Raw genomic sequence first — 18,398 nt, forward strand, 5'->3', positions numbered from 1 at the left:
ATTCCTGAAAAGAAGGCTGGGGCCTGAATTTGGTGGTCCCAGGAAAGCAAGCGATTGCACCTGATTCCTGGATTTGAGGGTAATAGAGACACAAGATGGTTGAAGCGTGACCGTGAGAAAGGAGGGCTGGGGTCCCAGGACTCCTGGGTTCTGGGAAATTGGATGCAGACTCCTTCCCTAGGTCTGGGAGAGGCTACCAACCCCTGGCCAAGAGGAGGAGGGTTTCCGGGGTCCCAGATTCCTAGGGTCTGGGGGATGAATGTGCTGGGGTCTGGAACTCCCGGGTCTGGGGGAGGCACCGGGTGCTGCTTTCTTTTGTTTTGGTTGCGTGAGAGCTGGAGGCCCACGGAAAACCAGCCCTTGGGTCCCTGCCTAAGAATTCTAAAGCTCAGCGGCCAGCCTCCCGAATGGCTATCAAGGGCGGAGGCTGGGCACAGACGGCCTCGGGGATCAGGAGCCGGGTTTGGGAGTTTCAGATCCCAGAGAACCCGCAGATTCCTAGGAGGCGGCCTTCGGGGTGCGATCAGCGCCGACTCTGCAGGCCGGCAGGCGCCGGCTAGGGGGCGCCTTAGAGCCGCCGCTCGGCCCTCGGGGGGCGGAGCCTCGCCGCCCGGACTCCTCCCCCTCCCGCCCTCCTCCCTCTTCCCAGCTCCTGCTCGGCCACCAGCTCCCGCCGCGGCTCCCCCTCCCGGAGCCCCCTCCCAGGAGCGGAGCCCACCCGAGGGCCCCTCTCCCACCCTCCAGCCTAGCTGCCCGTCCAGAACAGCAGTCCCGGGGGGCAGCCCCCCGCCAGCCTGCCTCCCTCCAGCCCTTGCAGACGCCCCCCGCGCCATGAATCTCTTCCGATTCCTGGGAGACCTCTCCCACCTCCTAGCCATCATCTTGCTATTGCTCAAAATCTGGAAGTCCCGCTCGTGTGCCGGTGAGACGCCCACGGCCGCGGAGGAAGGCGGGGGGAGTGCGGGGCACATCCAGGACTCGGGTTTTGGAGGCACTAGGGGGATGAGTCCCTCCCCCTACCGCTTGCTGGGATCCCCCTTCCAGGTCCGGGGTCACCCTGGGGTCAGTTCCCTTCACCAGACTGGGGGTGCATACAGTTTGCTGTGGGGGGCTCCAGGCACCCAATTCAGCCTCCCCCGGCCCCTCTCTGGGCGGCCCCTGGGTGCTCGGGCTCGAACAGGGAGCGGTGGCAGGCGGGGAGGTGGCTGAGAATTGGTGACGTGGACCGTGGCGGCCAGGAAGAGAGCGGGAGGGAGGCGACCGGTTCTGGAGGTGCTGAGGTCAAGTGAGGTCCTTCCGAGGCCCCACCTGGAGTCTGGACTTGTGAGGACCCCGCGGGGACTGGAGGGTGGCCATGAGGCCTAGCCTGGGACGGAGCCTCGGGCTGGAGTAGTTCTGGGGCCGGACTGCCCCCTGGCTGTGGGCCGTGGGAAAGGACCCTGCTCGGGCAGGGCGGGCTGGGGAGGCCTCCAGGGACCGCTGCCCTCCAGAACTGCCAGCAGGCTGGTCCATCCAGGGTGCTGGGCCTTAGTTTCTCTTCCGTGCAGCCAGCCCCCTGACTCCCCCGCTCTCTCCCGACCACAGGGATTTCAGGCAAGAGCCAGGTCCTGTTCGCTGTGGTGTTCACTGCCCGCTACCTGGACCTTTTCACCAACTACATCTCTCTGTACAACACATGCATGAAGGTAAGGGCTGTCGGGTGTTCTTGAGGGAGGAGCCAGGTGGGGGAGGTCAAGGGCCCCAGCCTTCCAGGTCTGACGGAGGAGGGGCTGGGGCTCCAGACCCCTAGGACTGAGGCCATCTGGGGAACAGGCCCTGTGCTAGAGCTGAAGCCCCCTCCTCATCATCCCCCTCCACAGGTGGTCTACATCGCCTGCTCCTTCACCACCGTCTGGATGATTTATAGCAAATTCAAAGCCACTTACGACGGGAACCATGACACATTCCGGGTGGAGTTTCTCGTTGTTCCCACGGCCATCCTGGCGTTCTTGGTCAACCATGATTTTACCCCTCTGGAGGTAGGCTTCCTGGTAGGGTCCCCGGTGTGGGGGGATGGGCTGTGGCAGGGCAGCCGTTGACAGTGGACTCTCTCGAAGGCTTCCTCGTGTGGCATTTGCTCAGACGTCCTGACTATAGGACGTAAAGTTCCGCACTCACTATGTGCCAGATGCTGCTCTAAGTATCTCGCGTACGTGGACTCGTGTTTTTCACAGCGACCGCGTTTTACTGACGAGGAGGCCGAGGCCTGGGGAGTCTAAATGGCTCATCCGAGGTCACTGGCCTAGTGAACAGCCCAGTGATTGGGAACAGGGGCTCTGGAGCCAGATTGGAATCCCAGATCCGCTACATTCTATTAGGAGGACCTTGGGCATGTGACTTGACCGCTCTGTGCCTCAGTGTACCCACTTGTAAAATCGAGACTGGGTCGTGGTGAGAATTTAATGAGATCAGATTGTGATTAGACACATAGACCACAGAACCAGAGAGCAGGGATTCGAAGCCCACTCAGCCGCTGTGGGACTTTGGGTAAGTCCGTTTCTCTGTGCCTTAGTTTCCTTGCCTGTAAAATGGGGATAATCAGTTCTTACTTCAGAGGCTTCTGTTGAGAGGTCGATATTGGTAAATCACAGTGTCTGGCACGAGATAGAAAGAGCTATGCCAATGTTTGTTCGCACCGAAGTGCTAATACTTTTATTCCTAAACATTAGCCATCGTGGTTTTTATTCTGTGGCATTTTGGTGGCACCTGGGCTGATTCCTAGGAGGAATTTTGGGAGGGCCTGTGCTAAGTCTTCACTCTGCTGGCTCCTGGAGCCTGGCAGGAGTCAGATTCAGAGCAGAGCCTCCTCACCCAAGCCCACACCTGCCTCGTGGAAAGGGCTGATGTTCTCAACAGAAGCCAAAATTCAGGACTTTTCCTGTAAGATCTTGGTTTAGAATCTTGGCCATGGAGTCAACATATATTTCTGAAAGCACCCTGCCAGCCAGCCAGATCTGACAGAGGGTGACTTTGGTCCATGAGTCCCAGAAATGTCAGGGCGAGGCTGCACCGTGCCATGGCGGGAACCCCGGGCATGGCTCTAGGCTCTGGACTTTGCACACATGTCTTCACCACCTTGCCTGGAGCACTCACCCAAGCTGGGCCCATTTTGCAGATGGGGAAACTGAGGCTGGAGACAGCCGTAGGGCTTGCTCCAGGTGGAAGACGCCACACCAGAACCCAGGCCCGCTTTTCCGGTTCCCTCATTTAGAAGGGGGAGGTCACTTGTGCAAAGTATTGGCACCGACTGTGTCCAGCTCCACGCTGGTCATTCTAAATACACCATCGTCCCGTCTGATCCCTCGGCCACCTGGGGAAGCAGGCATCCTCATCCCCGTCTCGGAGGACTAAGGTGAGGCTCAGGGGGCAGAGCTCACAGGATTTGGACCCAGGTCTGCCTGCTTCAAAGTCCTGCTTCAAAACGCTATTAGTTGGTGCATGCTCAACAAATTATTTTTTAGTCATAAAAGGAAAATATTCTTTAAAAATTCAGATGTCACGAATAGATAAGATCGATGCAATGAAAACATGACCTCTCATCTCTCCTTATGTCACGATTCTATTCCCAAGGGTGACCCCAGGGGTAACAGGTGGGTGTGCCTCAACTTAATGGGTATCTTTCCCTAGAGCCCCCACTAACCTGACTTGCTAGGAGACTTGCTGGAGGATTCTGGGAGATTATGGGAGCAAATCTTGGAGTCAGCTGTCTGGGTAGGAATCTGTTTCGACCGCATTTTAGCTGTGCGACCTTGGGTCTTAGTCTCCTCATCTGTATAATGGGGCTAAGGATAGGACTTACCTCCTGGGGTGAAGGCAGTAGCCATTTAAAACCTGTGAGGTGCCGGGAGCAGTGCCCGGGACGTCGTAAATGCCACGTGAGTGTGCGTGGTTCTGAATATGCCCTGACGTTCCCCACTTCCTTCCCCAAACCAAAACAGCCGAGGGAGAGACGTATTGGCCACCTGGCCGTGTTCTCTGAGGGAGGTGTCAATGGGTCTGCAGATCATGAGTCACCCCAGGTGGGACTTTCAGGTTGCTGAGGACTGAAAGGGGCTGACAGATGTCTGCAATCCCTTCTCCCCGCTCCCGTGGTGCCCTGTCCTGCTCACTAGTGATGACTGTCACTGGTCCCTAAATGTTGGTCTGTGACAAGTATATGGGGAGATCGCTCCCATTCATTCATTCATTCATTCATTCATTCAGGCATCAGATATGTGCCAAGCATCGTGCCAGGTGCTGGGGTCATGGGGTGAACAAGATGTAGGATCCTGGGACTCATGGCTCACGTTCTGGTGAGAGCTGCCAGGACGGAGACGAGACGGGGCGATGGGACATTCCTGGGGGGAGGACGGTCGGCGGAGGCCTCTCAGGAGCTGACTGAGGAGCTGGGGCTGGAAGGAGGCGGAAGAGGCAGAATGCGACACTCTGCGGGGAGAGCTGAGCGAACAGCAAGCGCAAAGGCCCCGGAGCGGTGGGGACCTGGAATGTTGGAGGACCAGATAGAAGACCTGGCTGCAGCCCAGAGAGCTGCGGGAGGGAACAGGGGATGAGGGTGGACCGAGATTAGATTTGGTTTTTATTTTGGTTGCGATAAGAAGTAGCCGCTGGAGGGTTTTAAGCCAGGGAGTGACGAAGTCTGGTTTATGTCTGTGAAGACGGCGCACTGAATGTCGCCTCCCCAGGGGCAGGAAAACTATGGGCAGGAAAACCGTCTCCATTTTAGAGACAAGCGCGGCTCGGAAGATCTAGGTCCCATAGAAGAGAAGTCTCCGAGCCCAGATTCCAGCCAGGTCCGCCTTTTGGGGGAAGCGTAATTGCTAAACGCTCACGAGCACCGACTCGGCCCTTGGTTTGAATCCGAGCTCTGCCCCTCACCAGCCGCATGGTCTTGGGCAAGTCTCTTTCCCTCTCCGGGCCTTGGTTTCCTCCTCTGTGGAATGGGGGTGCTAATAATAGCACCTCCTGTCTACAGCCACGCCGCCCTGACCATGCCTGATCCCATCTGATCGCGGAAGCTAAGCAGGGTCGGGCCTGGTTAGTACTTGGATGGGAGACCACCTAGGAAGACCAGGCGCTGTAGGCGTAAAAAATAAAAAATAAAGGATTGTAAGCTGACAAGGTCTTTGCAATCTGTGACGTCAACCAAGGGTTGCCTCACCTCAAAAAGTTAAATAAGTAAAAATAATAATAGCACCTCCCCCTGGGGGTCGCTGTGAGGGTTAAGTTAGAATGTACATGCGGTGGGCAGAGCGAGTCTGGAACACAGGCAATGCCCAGCAGACGTCACTGTCTCGTTCTCTCTCCAAAGTCACCGTCTGCACCTGTCACTACATTCTGCCTTCTCTCCCACCCTGTCCCCTCCCGCCTCGTCCTGCCCTCTGCCCCCTGCTCCCCGGGCTCCCCGCAGATCCTCTGGACCTTCTCCATCTACCTGGAGTCCGTGGCCATCCTGCCGCAGCTCTTCATGGTGAGCAAGACGGGCGAGGCGGAGACCATCACCAGCCACTACCTGTTCGCGCTGGGCGTCTACCGCACGCTCTATCTCTTCAACTGGATCTGGCGCTACCACTTCGAGGGCTTCTTCGACCTCATCGCCATCGTGGCCGGCCTAGTCCAGACGGTCCTCTACTGCGATTTCTTCTACCTCTACATCACCAAAGGTAGCCACACAAAGGGGGCCGGCCGGAAAGGGCCCCGCTCCCTCCCCAGCTCCCGCCCTCCGTCTCCCCGGCCCTGTCTCACTCAGGGGACAGAAGCTGCTTCTCCTAGATCCCAGGGTCCCAGGCTCACTGCCCGCCCTAGGAGTTCAGCCCTCCAGCCTCGGCCTCCCTAGAGACCAAGAAGTCGCTCTCCTCGGCCCCAAGTCTCTGAGGGAAGAGAGCGAGGGAGCTGCCTTCCCGCAGAGCAGTCCTTCCTCCCTGGACCACACAGAGGCCAGGCGTCCCTCTCCCCAGCCCCCGGGTATTTGCAGGAGGAGACAGGACAAAGAGAAGGGCAGGGGTGGCTTCTGGCGTCTCCTCCCTTGGAATCTGTCCCTAAGCCCTCTCCTGCCTGTGGTTCTAGATCCATAGGGTTTCAGTCTCATACCCATAAAATTCCAGAATTCCCACCTCCCAGCCCCAGCAGCGCTCAGAAAAGGGGAGGCCTCCCCGTGCCCCTTGGTCTTTGTCTTCACCCTCAGGGACTCAGGCCCACCCAGATTCATTCATTCATTCATTCATCCATTCATTCATTCATCCATCCATCCATCCATCCATCCATCCTTATCCATATCTCATCCATCCACTACAACTACAACCAACCACACATTTACTGAGCACAGTCTACATCCCTAGTCAGGGCTGGGCTGGGCTCCCGTGACTACACTACAGCGAGAGAAAGGTGGACGAGGCCCTCCCTTCCCCGTGTCATTCTGGCGGGGAGGATGGCGAATGAACAAGTGAAGAGCGATGAGTGGGAGCAGTGAGGAGGGCTGTGGCAGAAGGAACCAGGGACGTGTCGGGGAGCAGCCGTGGACGGCAAGGGGGCTCCTTTATGTGGGACGGGGAGTGTCCGAGGGGACTCCTTACAGGAGACGATGACTAAAGCAGGGGCCTGAGGCCTGAGAAGTCAGAGTTGGTCGGTGCGGAGGACAGAGGAGAGAGGGGGGCAGAGGCCTGGAAGCCGCCGAGGCCCCTCTAGACGAAGGGCAGGGGGCGAGTGGGCTCCCCCGGCCAGCCTCGCCAGACCCTCTGACCCCAGCTCCCTCCAGGATCCCAAGCGTCCAGCCCAAGAGTCCCTGGAGGGTGGGAGAGGGGCAGGTGGCACTGGGAGAAATGGGGTGTCCTCTCACCTCCTCGCTCAGCCCCTAGGATGCGACTAGGGTCCCCCACCCCACCCCTCAGTAATTCAGGCCGATCTCCCCAGTTTGCAAGCCAGCGTCCTGAGGTCGACCCTCCTCACATCACTGTCCAGGTCCCTGCTCTGGGTGTGGGGGGCTGTCTCCTCCTCCGGGGGCCCCGTGATGACGCCCACCCCCTTTCTCTCCTCACAGTCCTGAAGGGGAAGAAGCTGAGTTTGCCAGCGTAGCCCTGGTCCTCGCCAGCCCTCTGCTCGGTGGCGGTGAGGGGCAGAGGAAGGCGACGAAAGACAAGGGCCTTCCTGTCCAGGGGTGACTTTTTTAAGAACCAACCTCTCCCCACTCCCCGTCCCCCTCCTGCGGGTTTCAGAGGGCGGTGGAGGATCCAAGACTTGGGGAGCTCAGGACCTGGGCTGTTTGTAGTTTTTTTGCTTTTTAGAGAAGAAAAAAAAAAAAATCTTTCCACTATTTAGTTTTTGATTCTGATGACTCTTTTCTCTTCTACTCTCTGGCCCCGATTTTTATAAACTGTTTCGAGGGTCCTGTATGGAAAGGTGGGGGTGCAGTGTTGGAGATCTTTTCTCTTCCCCGAGCCCCTCAGCTCCCTTCCAGATCCTACGGCCCAGCCCACTGTTTGCCAAACACTAAATTTGCTACACCCGCCTTCCGGCCTCGCTCCCCCGCCTGCTGCCATGAACACAGCCCCCCCCACCCCCAAACTTGTGTTTCGGTGAGAGGGAGGAGGGGAGGGAAGGCCTCTCCTGATTTTTCATGATAATTTTTTCCCAGAGTTTGGGGTTTTTTAGTCTTGTCCTCATTTTGGGGGCAATTTAAGCAGGGCGAAGGGCTGGGCATAGGAAGGGGGCTGGCCCGAGGGTGACCCTGAACCTGCCGCCATGTTTTTGTACAGAATTGATGGTCGATTCTTTGTTCTCTTGAAATAAATCAGAGAAAATGATGCCTCTCTTTTCGCTCCTCCTCGCCCTCTCTCTGGCGTTTGTGGGGTACCGCCCCAGCCCCTCTCTCTTGCTTTTGCTTTGTCCCGTTGACTGTCCGCAGGCGACTGAGGCCTGGGAGGAGCAGGAAGATGAGAAACTAGGTTCCCCGAGTCTCTGACCCGCACCCTGACTGTTCATGGCTCCACCGGGGAAGACACTTGGGAGGAAAAAAATCTCGAAGATTCTTCCTATCTTGGCACAGAACTTCCCTGGCTATACCCCCGAATCTCAGGGTTGCAGACAACCTTCAGAGGTCAACGGCAAGGCAGCCCTATCCCAATTGCCTGAGAGCTATTTCTGTCAAGGCAAAAAAAAAAAAAAAGACTGCTGCCAGTCTTTAAAAAAACAGAGCCGTGATTAAAACGAAACCCACCTCTCCCATGTTTTCTTTTTGTCCAGCCCGCCTGACACAATGCCGAGTCCTTGTTTCTGGGTGGCAGCAGATGGCTGGGGCTGAATGGATGGGATGTGAGCTTTTCCATCACAGTCCCCACGCCTTGGCTGAGGGCTTGTCACCATTTATTATCGGGCTGACACGGTTGTTTTTTGTTTTTGTTTGGCGGAGTCAAAAGGAAAGAGATGTTTTCCTAGTCTCCTCTAGATTGACTTCATACCCGGCCTGCTTCCTTCCCCTGAGTTACCTGCCTTGTCAGCTTTGGGGGTTTGGCCCCCGGCTTTCATCAGACTCCCCAGATGTCCGCTGAGACCTTCCTTCACCCCCCAGTTCTCCCACAGGATGGCTCTAGAAACTTCCGAGGGCATGTAGCTGGCGTTTCCTGCGCATTTCGTAAGTGCCAGGCGGTGTGGGTTCCACGGAGAAGCCCACTGGGCCTCAGCTCCCTTGTGGGGTGGGGGGGGCGCCCTGTGGGAGAGGAAACCGAGGCCCAGAGGGTGAGTGGCAGAAGTGGGGTGAAGCCGGAGCCTGTGTCTTTAGTCACTGCTGTTTGTTTTTCTTTCTTTAAAGCCGAGGGACCTGTTTTGAGGAGCGGGGCGCAGAGGCTTGATAGGAAAACGTAGGAACGGGGCCGCTAGGCGGGCCGGGGTGGGGAGGTGGCACCTTTGGAATGTTTCGAATGCAGTCTGGGGAGCATCCATCTCAGTCTGCTCTGAGTTTCTAGTTTTCCAGCCAACACGGCTCGGGCCCAGAGAGATTAAGTGACACGTCCCGGCTAATCTAGCTGGCGACAGAGCCAGGCCTGGGGCCGAGTCCTTCCATTTCCCACAGCGCGGTGCCGCCCACTGCACCGCGCCATCTCTCCCCTCACCCCCCGTGCCCACAGAGGCTGCGCCCTACTTATTCCGTCCCCCCAGAACTGAGCACGCGGCCTGCCACACAGGAAACCGCACAAAGGGACCACGGAACCCACATCCGACTCTCCGCAAACTGCTATCCCTTTGTCCAGTTTGTAAATGGACGCCGGCCACCGTGACCCTTGCGTGAGTGTGTTCCGTTTGGCCTGCAAAACATTAAAAATATATATATATTTTTGTATGTGTTGCCAACTAATTCCACATAAGAAGGATGTCTAATGTTCTAGAAAAAAACGGAAGGTTCTCCAGTTGCACCGTCCAACACAGCCATCAGCTACGTGCGACATTAGCACTTGAAATGGGGCGAGTCCAAACCGAGATGTAAAATCCGCAAAGGGTTTCGAAAGCATGGTATGAGAGACTGGAAGCTACCTAATAATTTTTTATCCTGACGACATGCTGAAATGCGATATTTTGGATATGCTGGGTTAAATAAAATATATACAAATTCCACTTGTTTCGTTTCTTTTCTTAATGTGGCTACTGGACTATTTAAAATTCTCCCTCTGTGGCTCGCACTGTATTTCAATCGGACAGTGTGGCTCCAGGCTCCGGGGCCCGTGGTGCTGAGCGGTAGGTGACACGTGATGGCCGCCCTGTCCCCACCACTCTCTTAATGGGTGCTACACCCGCGGGGGTTACCCTGCAGGCAGTCGTGCTTATGAGTCCCTGATGAGCTCCTGGGTTCTGGAATAAAACCCCTTCACCTTCCTCAAGACGGCCTTCCAAATATTCAAAGGCCCCCGGACCCCAGCCACGGACTCGCCACCCCGTTCCTTCAGGGACGCCCCGCACAGCTCCGTTTTGAGTTGTGAGCCTTGTCACCGAGATGAGTGAAAGGCCTTGGGTTTCGGCATCAGCTCGGGGGCCGGTCCCAGGGTTGGTGGCCCTGGTTCTTAGCATTTCCTTTCCCTGAACTTGAGCTTCCTCGTCTGTCCAGTGGGGTGCCTCGTACACCCCTCCATGGCTGGTGTGAGGAGCGAGCAAAGGCCTCGATGTGTCACAGACCCGAAAGATGTGTTCCCTTCCTGTCACCACGATGCTGCCGCTATCACGCTGGTTCCCGGATGGAGAGTCTGGGACCTGGTACGGACCACCCGCAGAGACCCCTGGGGTGACCTCATAGGACTTCTCCCCGCCCTGGGCCACCCGAGGCCGCGGAGAGGAGCGGACAGGACCGGGACAGAGGGCTGTTTTCAGAAACCCTTCTTTACTGAGGCGGAGGAGGGTGTCTAGTTGTCGGGCATCATGGCGAGGCGGGGGACCTTCGGAGTGGTCAGATAGGGGGACAGGGCAGAGCTGGCGTAACTCAGGCTGTTGGGGCCGGCGGCGGGCATGTTGATGGGGCTGGCGGCGGAAGGCGGGGAGAGGGTTGTGAGCACCACGCCACCCTCGTCCAGGGAGCGCTTGTAGGGGACCGGAGCATCGGTCCGCAGGTCCTGGAGGGCCAGGTAGGCCTGGAATATCTGTGGGCAGAGAAGCGCGAGCTGGAGGCCGGCGCGGGCCGGACAGGGCGGAGAGGGACCCCCTCACCGGACAAGGACACCCGCACGATGCCCAGTGCTGGCGCCCGCTTTCCGACTTGCCTGGGAGCCTCAGAAGGGGTCCGCGGGGGCCCAGGGAGCCGGTGAGGGAGAAGGTGCTCTAGCCCGCCCACCCCGCCCTGCAGCCGGCCCTGAGGGGCTCGTCCTCACCCAGACGAAGACGGAGAAGAAAGAGAAGGTGATGGCGGCCTTGGCGCTGCTGCTCCCCAGGAGGAACTGTTTGGGTGACGAATGCTGCCACTGGTTGGTCAGGAAGCAGAAACCCACGAACCAGATGCCGGCCCAGAGGACTGCGGGGCGCAGGAGAGAAGGCGGGCGGAGAGCTGGCTCAGGAAGGGCCGCCGTGAGCGCAGTGGGCCAGGCTGGGTCTGCAGCGGCCTCTCCCCGCTCCCCGCGCTGGAGTGGAGCCTCTGGTCACACGCGGCTACTTACATTTCAATCAATGAAAATTGAATTAAAACAAAACAAAACAAAACGCAGCCCCTGGTCACACCGGCCAGACTTCGAGTGCTCAGTGGCCACATGTGGCCTGTGGTGCCCACACTGGGGAGCGTGGGCACCGGACGTCCCTACCCTCCCAGAAAGTTCTCTTGGACAGTGCTGGACTCCACGGCCTTTGAAGGACCCCTCAGCCCTGGGATGGGGGTGTGTGGGGGGGGAGACTAGATGGAGAGGGAGGAGCCCTGGGCCTGAGGAAATGAAGTGTGCATTTATTTAGCGCTTACTGAGTGCCGTGCTCTATGTAGGGTGCTTGGCTAGTGGAGAGGGAGGTGGGACTTTGCTCTGAGCCTAGAATCGGCAGCAGCTGTACGCCAAGGACATGAGCTTCTTAGAGCCCTCTCCCTTCTCTGTGCGTGGGCGCATGTGCAGGACTTACCTCCTGGGTGGTTCTGAGGGGGAAACGACACGGGGGAGGTGCCCAGGAAAGGTCCACATCACCACAGGCGTCCCCTCCTCAGAAGGACCTTGCAAGGTGGGGTTTTCCTCCCAGCTCCCAGTGAAGCTGGGGGGCGGGGAGCCCCTCCAGGGCGCACAGGGCGAGGAGGCACCTGAGCTGAGATTTGGAGCCCAGGTCTGTCTGGCTGGGGGCCCCGAACTCCACCTCCTGCCACCCCGAGGCTTTGCAACAAGTGTGCCGTGAAGGAGGGAGGTGAATGGGAGGAAAAGGCCGGCCAGAAGGGAAGCTTCTGGAATTGGTCTGGTGCTTAGAAGAGGTCAACCTTACAGGAGTCTGAAGGAAGAGTTATAATTCCCCGGGGAGGAAATTGCAAGTGTAGACGCTTTGGGTCACCGGTGGGGGACAGTCAGAGGCTGGCTGGGGGCCAATGGCGGAGTCCTGGGGCCCGGGAGCCAGGCAGCGCGGGGAGCCGGGCAGGGCAGCTCGGCCGGGTGGGCCGGGGCTCACCGGCCAGGATGAAGTCCAGCAGCTGGAAGGCCGTCTTGAAGCGGGTGCTGGCGATGCGGCCCTCGTGGGCGTCCAGGGCTAGGAAGCCCAAAGAGCTGAGGAAGGCGAGGAGGCCGGCGCCCACGGCGAAGCTGCAGGCCACGTTGTTGCCGTTGAGGACGCAGTGGAGCTTTGAAGAGTCCGTCTTGTTCTGGAAGCCGTCGGTCAGCACAGACGAGAAGACGATCAGCGAGAAGACCTGTGGGTGTGGGAGGGATGCCTGGGGCCCGGAGCAGAGCTCGGCGTCTCCCCGAACCCACGCGCCCTGTCGGGTTCCCGACCTGTGGGTGGAGCCCGGCCACGCACCCACGGGGTGGCTCTGGCCCCTCCCTCCCTGTCAGGTCCTCAGAGCCTCCCAGCCCAGCCCTCCCGTTGCCCCTCACCCATCTTCCCCACCCTAGCTCCGGCCTCCTGTCCTCCCCGGGCCTTCACCCCGGCCTCCTCCCTAGCCTCCCTGCCTCCAGTCTCAGCCTTTCAGCCCATCCTCACCCTGCCCTCCACTGCTCACAGCCATCCTTGACTCCCTGGTGGCCCCAGGACAAAGGCCCAGCCCCTTGGCCTGGCCTTCGAGGCCCTGCATGGTCTGTGCTCTCCCCAGTCACCCCGCCTCACCCACGCTCCCCTTCCGCCACCCCAAACTGGTACCTGTCACCAAACACAGGTACCAAGATAAAGTGCTTTGCACAGTGCCCGACACACACGACGAGCTCAGTAAGTACTTCCCGTCGTGATGCTTCCATCGGCCTCCCAGCTCCCCCCTCTCCCTGCAGCTTCTCCCTCCTCCCTCCCAGCTTGGCTAATTCCATTTGTTTTTTTTTAAATAAATTTGTGAAATGGTCTAAAAACACGGAGAGGACGGAGAGAGACGTAACGAACACCCAGGACGTAACAAACATTAACATTTGGTTTTTTTTAAGCGAACAGAACCTCACTGCGAGGGTGGCCCCTGGCCTCTCGCCGGGCACCTGTCTGCGTCGCGCTGTAGCGGTTTTCCGCGGCTCCGCGCGTCTTCCAGGGCGTCCATTCATGAAGCCCCACTGAAGTGCTCCCGGGCACTAGCCCGGGTCATCCCCATGACCGCCCGAGGGTGCAAGCATTAGCGACAGCCCCGTTTTTCAGGTCGTGGAACTGAGGATGCGGTATCGCCCAGTCAGTGGTTAAGTGGCAGTGCCTGGAGCTGAAGCACGGTGTCCGGCTCCAGTGTCTGCTTTCACCCCCTGCTCTACGACTTCCAGCTGGACGAGACACCGCGAAGCCAATGGTTTCTACCAAAGCCAGTCGGGGGAAATCATCAGCCTGGTTATTTGCCCCAGCCACAGTGCAGCGTGGCCAGGTCCCCGCCAAATGTGAAAGAAACTGGCTTGTGTGTGTTTGGGGGAGGGCGGGGAGGCAGTGCAGGGGGGCTTTCTGGATGAGGGGTGCCCGCAAAGAGTGCTGCAGTGAGAAAGGGGAGGGGAACAGGAGCCCCAACCAGGGGAGGAGCAGCTCTGATGTGTGAAGACCTTGGGGCCGCAGAGATGGGGCTGAGGGGTGAGACTGGAGGCTGGGAGGCTTGGAGAGGAGAGCAGGGGGGCTGGGGGGGCCAGGGAGGCAGGCGAGGTTTGAGCAGGAACGGAAGTCGAGGGGCTGGATTCGGGAGGAAGCAGATCGGAACTGCACCTGAAAGATGGAGTTTCTCAGGTGGACAGAGGACGGGCACTCCAGAAGGGCGAGCCCGTGTGCCAACACCAGATGCTGCCGAGTGCGGCTCCTTTGGGGACTGGAGATGAATGTCACGTGAGGTGTGAGAAGAGACTGGAAAAATGGGCAGCGGCCCGACCCTATAGGCCTGGACCACCAGACAGAGGGGCCTGGCCTTATGGGCCGTGGAAAGTGAAATTTCTTACTTGGATTTACTTAGATGCATGGCGGGGTTCTGAGCAGAGGACAGCCAGGGGCGGACCTGGGAGTCAGAGCAAATCTCTAGGGTCGTGATGGATTGGAGGGGGCAAGACAAGAGGCCAGCAGGTCAGAGAGGGGATTGGTGGGAGGGCCCAGGTAAACGATGCTGAGGCCTGGGCTGAGGTCGGGGCTCTGGGGAATCCAGTGACCTTTAGGACTTAAAATCAGACTTGGGGATTGATTGATATGGCAGTGCTGGGGACAGGAGCAAGGGAGGGAGTAGCTGAGGGGTAGGGGAATCCATTAGAATTCGAACTCCTGCCGGACGGGGTCCATGTGGAATGCTTCTCGCTCTCTCCCCGGCACCCAGACTGGAACCGAGCAAACGTGTCGAGAGAGCGAATGACCTTGGGCCTTTCTTCTTTGCTCTTGCCTTGCCCTTCAGAGTGGGGCCGGCAGAGGAAAGGGATTAACCCTAACTCCTCAGTCTCCATGGGTCCTCCTCTCCTCTTTGTCTTAATTGCCTTCTCTGAATAATGATGATGATGATGATGATGATGATGATGATGACAACGGGTCCCCCACTTCGTCCTGCATGTTGGCATTAACCGAGGGTGTTCGCCTCCATTCCGCTTCGGAGCCGCAGAACCGAATCCACCGAAGGGTAGCTGGCGTCTTGCCCAGGTGGTCCGAGGCAGAGCCCGGTCAAGGACAGGCCCATCGATCACTTTTGAGCTCATGTTCATTTTACCTGCATCGTCTCCCCGAAGCCTCACACCAGCCCCACGCGTTAGATGCTACTAATTCATTTCTGTTTCACAGTTGATAAATCGAAGCCATTATGGTGGGATGGAAAGAGCCAGACACGGCTGACTCTGCCAGCTGTGGGGCCTTGGGCAAATCACTCACTTCGTGGGAGCCTCAGTTTCCCAGTCTGACTTGGTGCTGTGAAGAGAGGGCACGGTGGGGGTGGGGGTAGCTTGAACCCAATGATAGTTGTCACGATTGTCCCAGAGGGGAAGTGTCCTCTCAAGGTCAGTCAGTGGAGGAGGGGGATTGAGATCCGGCCCGCCTGACTTCTAGGCCGGTGGGTTGTCCGTCCACTGATCCCAAAAACCTCGGCTTGTGGGGAGGGAGCCAGCTGGGCTGGAAGGACCCTAGCCCCGGAAGCCTGAGCCCAAACCTCCTTCCATGCCCTCTCTGGCCTGTCCCCAGGGAGGGAGCAAAGATTCATCATTAAGGCACCAGCTGGTAGGCGGTATTGAGGACAAGCGCACCAGCTGCCCAGAGTCCCCACCGAGGAGCCAGGCCAGGGGGAAGGAGGGGCGCTTGGAAGGGAGGGAGGGTGTGGGCGTGGGCAAAGTCTGTGACCGCACCGTCTGGCGCGCTGGTCTGGTCGGAGCCCTGCCCTTCCCTCCCCGTTCCCCACGCCGGTCTGCACCAGCTGGGCCGCCTTCTCCCCCGCCGCCCACCCTTCCTTCTGGAGCTTTGGAGGCTCGTGATTCCTTCTGACTTGCTCATCAGCTGGGTGACGTCTTTGGCCAAGTCGCTCAAACTCTGTGAGACTCAGTTTTCCCTTGGGTCAACCAGGAGTAAGAATGCCCATGTCACCGGGTCATGGTGAGGGGCAGAAGAGCCAGCGCCAGCGAGGGACCTGGACCTACGATGTGGAACTCATAATTTCCCTCTTCCCCTGGGTGAAGACAACAGTGGACACGAGTTCCCGTCACCCTGGGCACCCGAAACTATCTCCTTGCTCACAAGTAATGATCTGTCCCAATAATACTCTCTACTTAAGGAAAGCTTGCCACGTGCCCGCCCATGCTGATCCGTTTACACACTAACTCGTTTCGTTTTCACTACTGTCCTTCCCATGAGCAGAATGTTAGTATCCTCTTCTTACATATGACGGTACAGAGGTTCGGAGAAATCAAGTCACTTGCTCAAGGTCACACAGACATTAGGTGACCCGGAAGTTATCAAACAAAACAGGGCCCTTTTGAGAATGAAAGGCGGTGGTACTGATAATTGCATCGGGACTGGCCCAGGCAAACGGAGGAGGATGTCACCCTATGCGGACAGTGTGTGGCCGAGCCAGGATTCTCAGCCAGGCCTCTAGGAGCCTCTGACCCTTCCAGAAGGGGTAGAAAGGAGATATTCTGGGTTAGGACCCTGGGTTCGATCCAGGGAACCCCCAGCTACCGCCATGACCCCGATCGAGTGTTATCTCTCTGGGCCTCAGTCTCCAATTCTGTCAAAGGAGGGCAGCAGTGGCAGGACAGCCCTGACCCTCATGTACTGAGGTCCAGAGAGGAGCAGTGATCGGCCCAAGGTCACACAGCAGAGTCGGCTGAACGAGGATTCGAGCCCAGGTGTCTTGCCTCTGGGAATACGGCGATGCTTAAACAAACGACTGTAAGCTCTCGCGTGGCCTGGCGCCCGGCACAGTGATCACCCAACGCCAGGCATCTTAGGCCTACGCTGTACACTCTCCTCCTCCCCCTGGACACTTCCTCTTCCTCCACTGCTCCTCTCCTAGTCCCTCGTCTGGAAAATGAACAGGCCCCAGCACCTCAGAGACCCCGGTTCGAATCCCAGCCCCGTCCCTTACTGTGCAACCTTGGCTAACACAGGCCCGTGGAACTCTCTGCCATGACGGAAGTTCGAGACCGGCGCTGTCCAACCTGAGAGCCACCAGCCACGTGTGGCCTGTGGCCACCACCTTGGACAGCTCAGCCTTACAAAAATAATTGAACTTCTCTGATCCTCGGTTTTCTTATCTCAAAAACGGGGCTCCTCGCACCTACTTTGAAAGGTCGTTTCTTCCCACGAGAGTAATAAGTGCTCAGAATAGCGCAGGGCCTACGGTGAGGAGCTCGGTCAAAGGGGACTTCGGTTATTAGCACTTTTTTGCTTCCTTTTCCCCGTCTGGCCCCTTCGGTCCCCACTCCCTCTGCGCTGTGTCTAAGAGGTGAGACCTGTTTCCGGTCACCCACAGGGCAGTCGGGCCACAGGAAGGCCTCACCCCTGCGAAGATCCGCAGGATCGTTTTTGGCCTCTTCAGAAACTGCACGGCTTCGCTGTCAGCCAGGTCCTGGAGGCTTTCGGGGATGTGCATGGCGGCTGCTCTGCTTCCGGGGCCCCAACGGGCAGGAGCAGGGAGGCTCTGCTGCGGGCCACAGGCTCCAGGCCCACCCTGGAGCTCGGCCGCTGCAAGACAAAGCGGATGGTGGGAGGTTAGGGTCGTTGGTGTAGGGCGAAGGGGCTGCCAGGGGTCCCAGGAGTAGGGAGCGTGGGATGGGGAGGCTGGGGAATTTTCCAGGAATGAGGTTGTGTGGGATAGGGGCTCTGCAGAGGTTCTTAGGAGAAGTGGTGCCAGGGGTCCCAGGAGGCAGGGGGTGCAGGATAAAGGGATACTCTTGAGTCCCATGAGTTGGGGTGCAGGGTAAGGGGGCTCCTGAGGATTCCAGATGTCGGGGCACCAGGTGAGGGGGCCGCTGGGGGACCCAGAGGAGGAGGTGCCAGGTGAGGTGTCTCAGACAGGGATAAGGGGTGGGGCGAGGACTGAGATAATGGGGTCAGGTCCCTGACACAGGAGCCAGAGGGCCCCTCTGAAGGGCCGTGTTCTCCCTGTGAGGGGATACAAATGGCTTTTGCCAGGGACTAGGGGTGCTGGATCAGAACCCCTGGAAGGTCTGAACCAGGGGAATCCCTTTCAGATTTGGGGTGACAGCACCCATAATGGAGAACCCAGGTATCTCGGGGGAATATTTTAGGCTGTCTTCATCATTTGGGGTTATCGCCTTAGAATGAGGGCCTCCCCTTAGAATCCAGCTCCATCTTCGTAAAAGTGCATTTCCTCAAGGTGGGGGCCTGGACCTCGGACGTGCGGGGACATGGGCTCAGAACTGGGCTCTCCCCTCAGAACGCGGAGGCCATGTCCGCCCCCACCCCGCGCTAGACTACCTTCGAAGAATCGGGGTCTTCCCTTTCAGGAAGTGGAATGGGGTGATGGGGCTCGTGGGGGGGCGCTGCCTGATAAAGGGCCACCCCTATTCTGGAGGTCCGGTCTGCGTCACCTGGAAACCCGCTCTTCCTTCCGCCCACCCGCCCCTCCTGCTCCCCGGCGACCCCTCAGCCTTCTTTTGCTTCCGCTTTTTCCCGCCTTTTCGCCCCTCCACAGCTGATTGGTTGTGCCCCAAGCCCCGCCCCCTCGCCTTTCCCGCCTACTCAGGAGCGGCCGCGGCCGGGGGCGTGGCCAGAGCGGACGTTGGGCTGCCCGCCGTTGGCTGGCTGCGCGCGGCAGCCCCGGCCCCGCCTCAGTCCTCCCGGGAGTCTCGCGA

General features: G+C 58.6%; 2 protein-coding genes and 1 pseudogene across 3 annotated transcripts; 2 read left to right on the plus strand and 1 right to left on the minus strand.

The window, feature by feature from the left end:
- The first annotated feature begins 629 nt into the window (after window positions 1-629).
- On the plus strand, window positions 630-7,835 carry KDELR1 (KDEL endoplasmic reticulum protein retention receptor 1). Its single transcript, XM_039868584.1, has 5 exons — window positions 630-922; window positions 1,585-1,685; window positions 1,860-2,018; window positions 5,447-5,699; window positions 7,073-7,835. Exons 1-5 carry the CDS (start codon window positions 832-834, stop codon window positions 7,105-7,107), a joined length of 639 nt encoding a protein of 212 aa, XP_039724518.1. The 5' UTR covers window positions 630-831; the 3' UTR covers window positions 7,108-7,835.
- On the plus strand, window positions 5,004-5,122 carry LOC120607006 (uncharacterized; annotated as a pseudogene).
- Window positions 7,836-9,761: 1,926 nt separating the features above from the next.
- Window positions 9,762-18,339, minus strand: SYNGR4 (synaptogyrin 4). Of its 2 annotated transcripts, none has more exons than XM_039868589.1 (5): window positions 18,135-18,339; window positions 17,081-17,265; window positions 12,136-12,373; window positions 10,881-11,020; window positions 9,762-10,652 (listed from the first exon to the last, which is right to left on the minus strand). In XM_039868589.1, the coding sequence occupies exons 2-5, from the start codon at window positions 17,171-17,173 to the stop codon at window positions 10,419-10,421; spliced, it is 705 nt and encodes a 234-aa protein (XP_039724523.1). In that variant the 5' UTR covers window positions 17,174-17,265; window positions 18,135-18,339; the 3' UTR covers window positions 9,762-10,418. The 2 variants fall into 2 exon arrangements, with proteins under 2 accessions (XP_039724523.1, XP_039724522.1); XM_039868588.1 differs by having other exon boundaries at window positions 18,022-18,339.
- Window positions 18,340-18,398: the final 59 nt, after the last annotated feature.

The sequence above is a fragment of the Pteropus medius genome, unplaced genomic scaffold (assembly GCF_902729225.1).
Source record: "Pteropus medius unplaced genomic scaffold, Ma_sr-lr_union100, whole genome shotgun sequence".
NCBI lineage: Eukaryota > Metazoa > Chordata > Mammalia > Chiroptera > Pteropodidae > Pteropus > Pteropus medius.

What these genes read in the sequence shown, in the direction of transcription:
- KDELR1 (XM_039868584.1), top strand. Translation starts at nt 832, where the DNA reads ATGAATCTCTTCCGATTCCTGGGAGACCTCTCCCACCTCCTAGCCATC. An exon ending in TGTACAACACATGCATGAAG is followed by an intron (nt 1,686 to 1,859) that starts GTAAGGGCTGTC and finishes CCCCCTCCACAG; the next exon opens with GTGGTCTACATCGCCTGCTC. An exon ending in ATGATTTTACCCCTCTGGAG is followed by an intron (nt 2,019 to 5,446) that starts GTAGGCTTCCTG and finishes GGCTCCCCGCAG; the next exon opens with ATCCTCTGGACCTTCTCCAT.
- SYNGR4 (XM_039868589.1), bottom strand. Translation starts at nt 17,173, where the DNA reads ATGCACATCCCCGAAAGCCTCCAGGACCTGGCTGACAGCGAAGCCGTG. An exon ending in TCCTGCGGATCTTCGCAGGG is followed by an intron (nt 12,374 to 17,080) that starts GTGAGGCCTTCC and finishes CCACACCCACAG; the next exon opens with GTCTTCTCGCTGATCGTCTT. An exon ending in TCTTCTCCGTCTTCGTCTGG is followed by an intron (nt 10,653 to 10,880) that starts GTGAGGACGAGC and finishes CTCTGCCCACAG; the next exon opens with ATATTCCAGGCCTACCTGGC.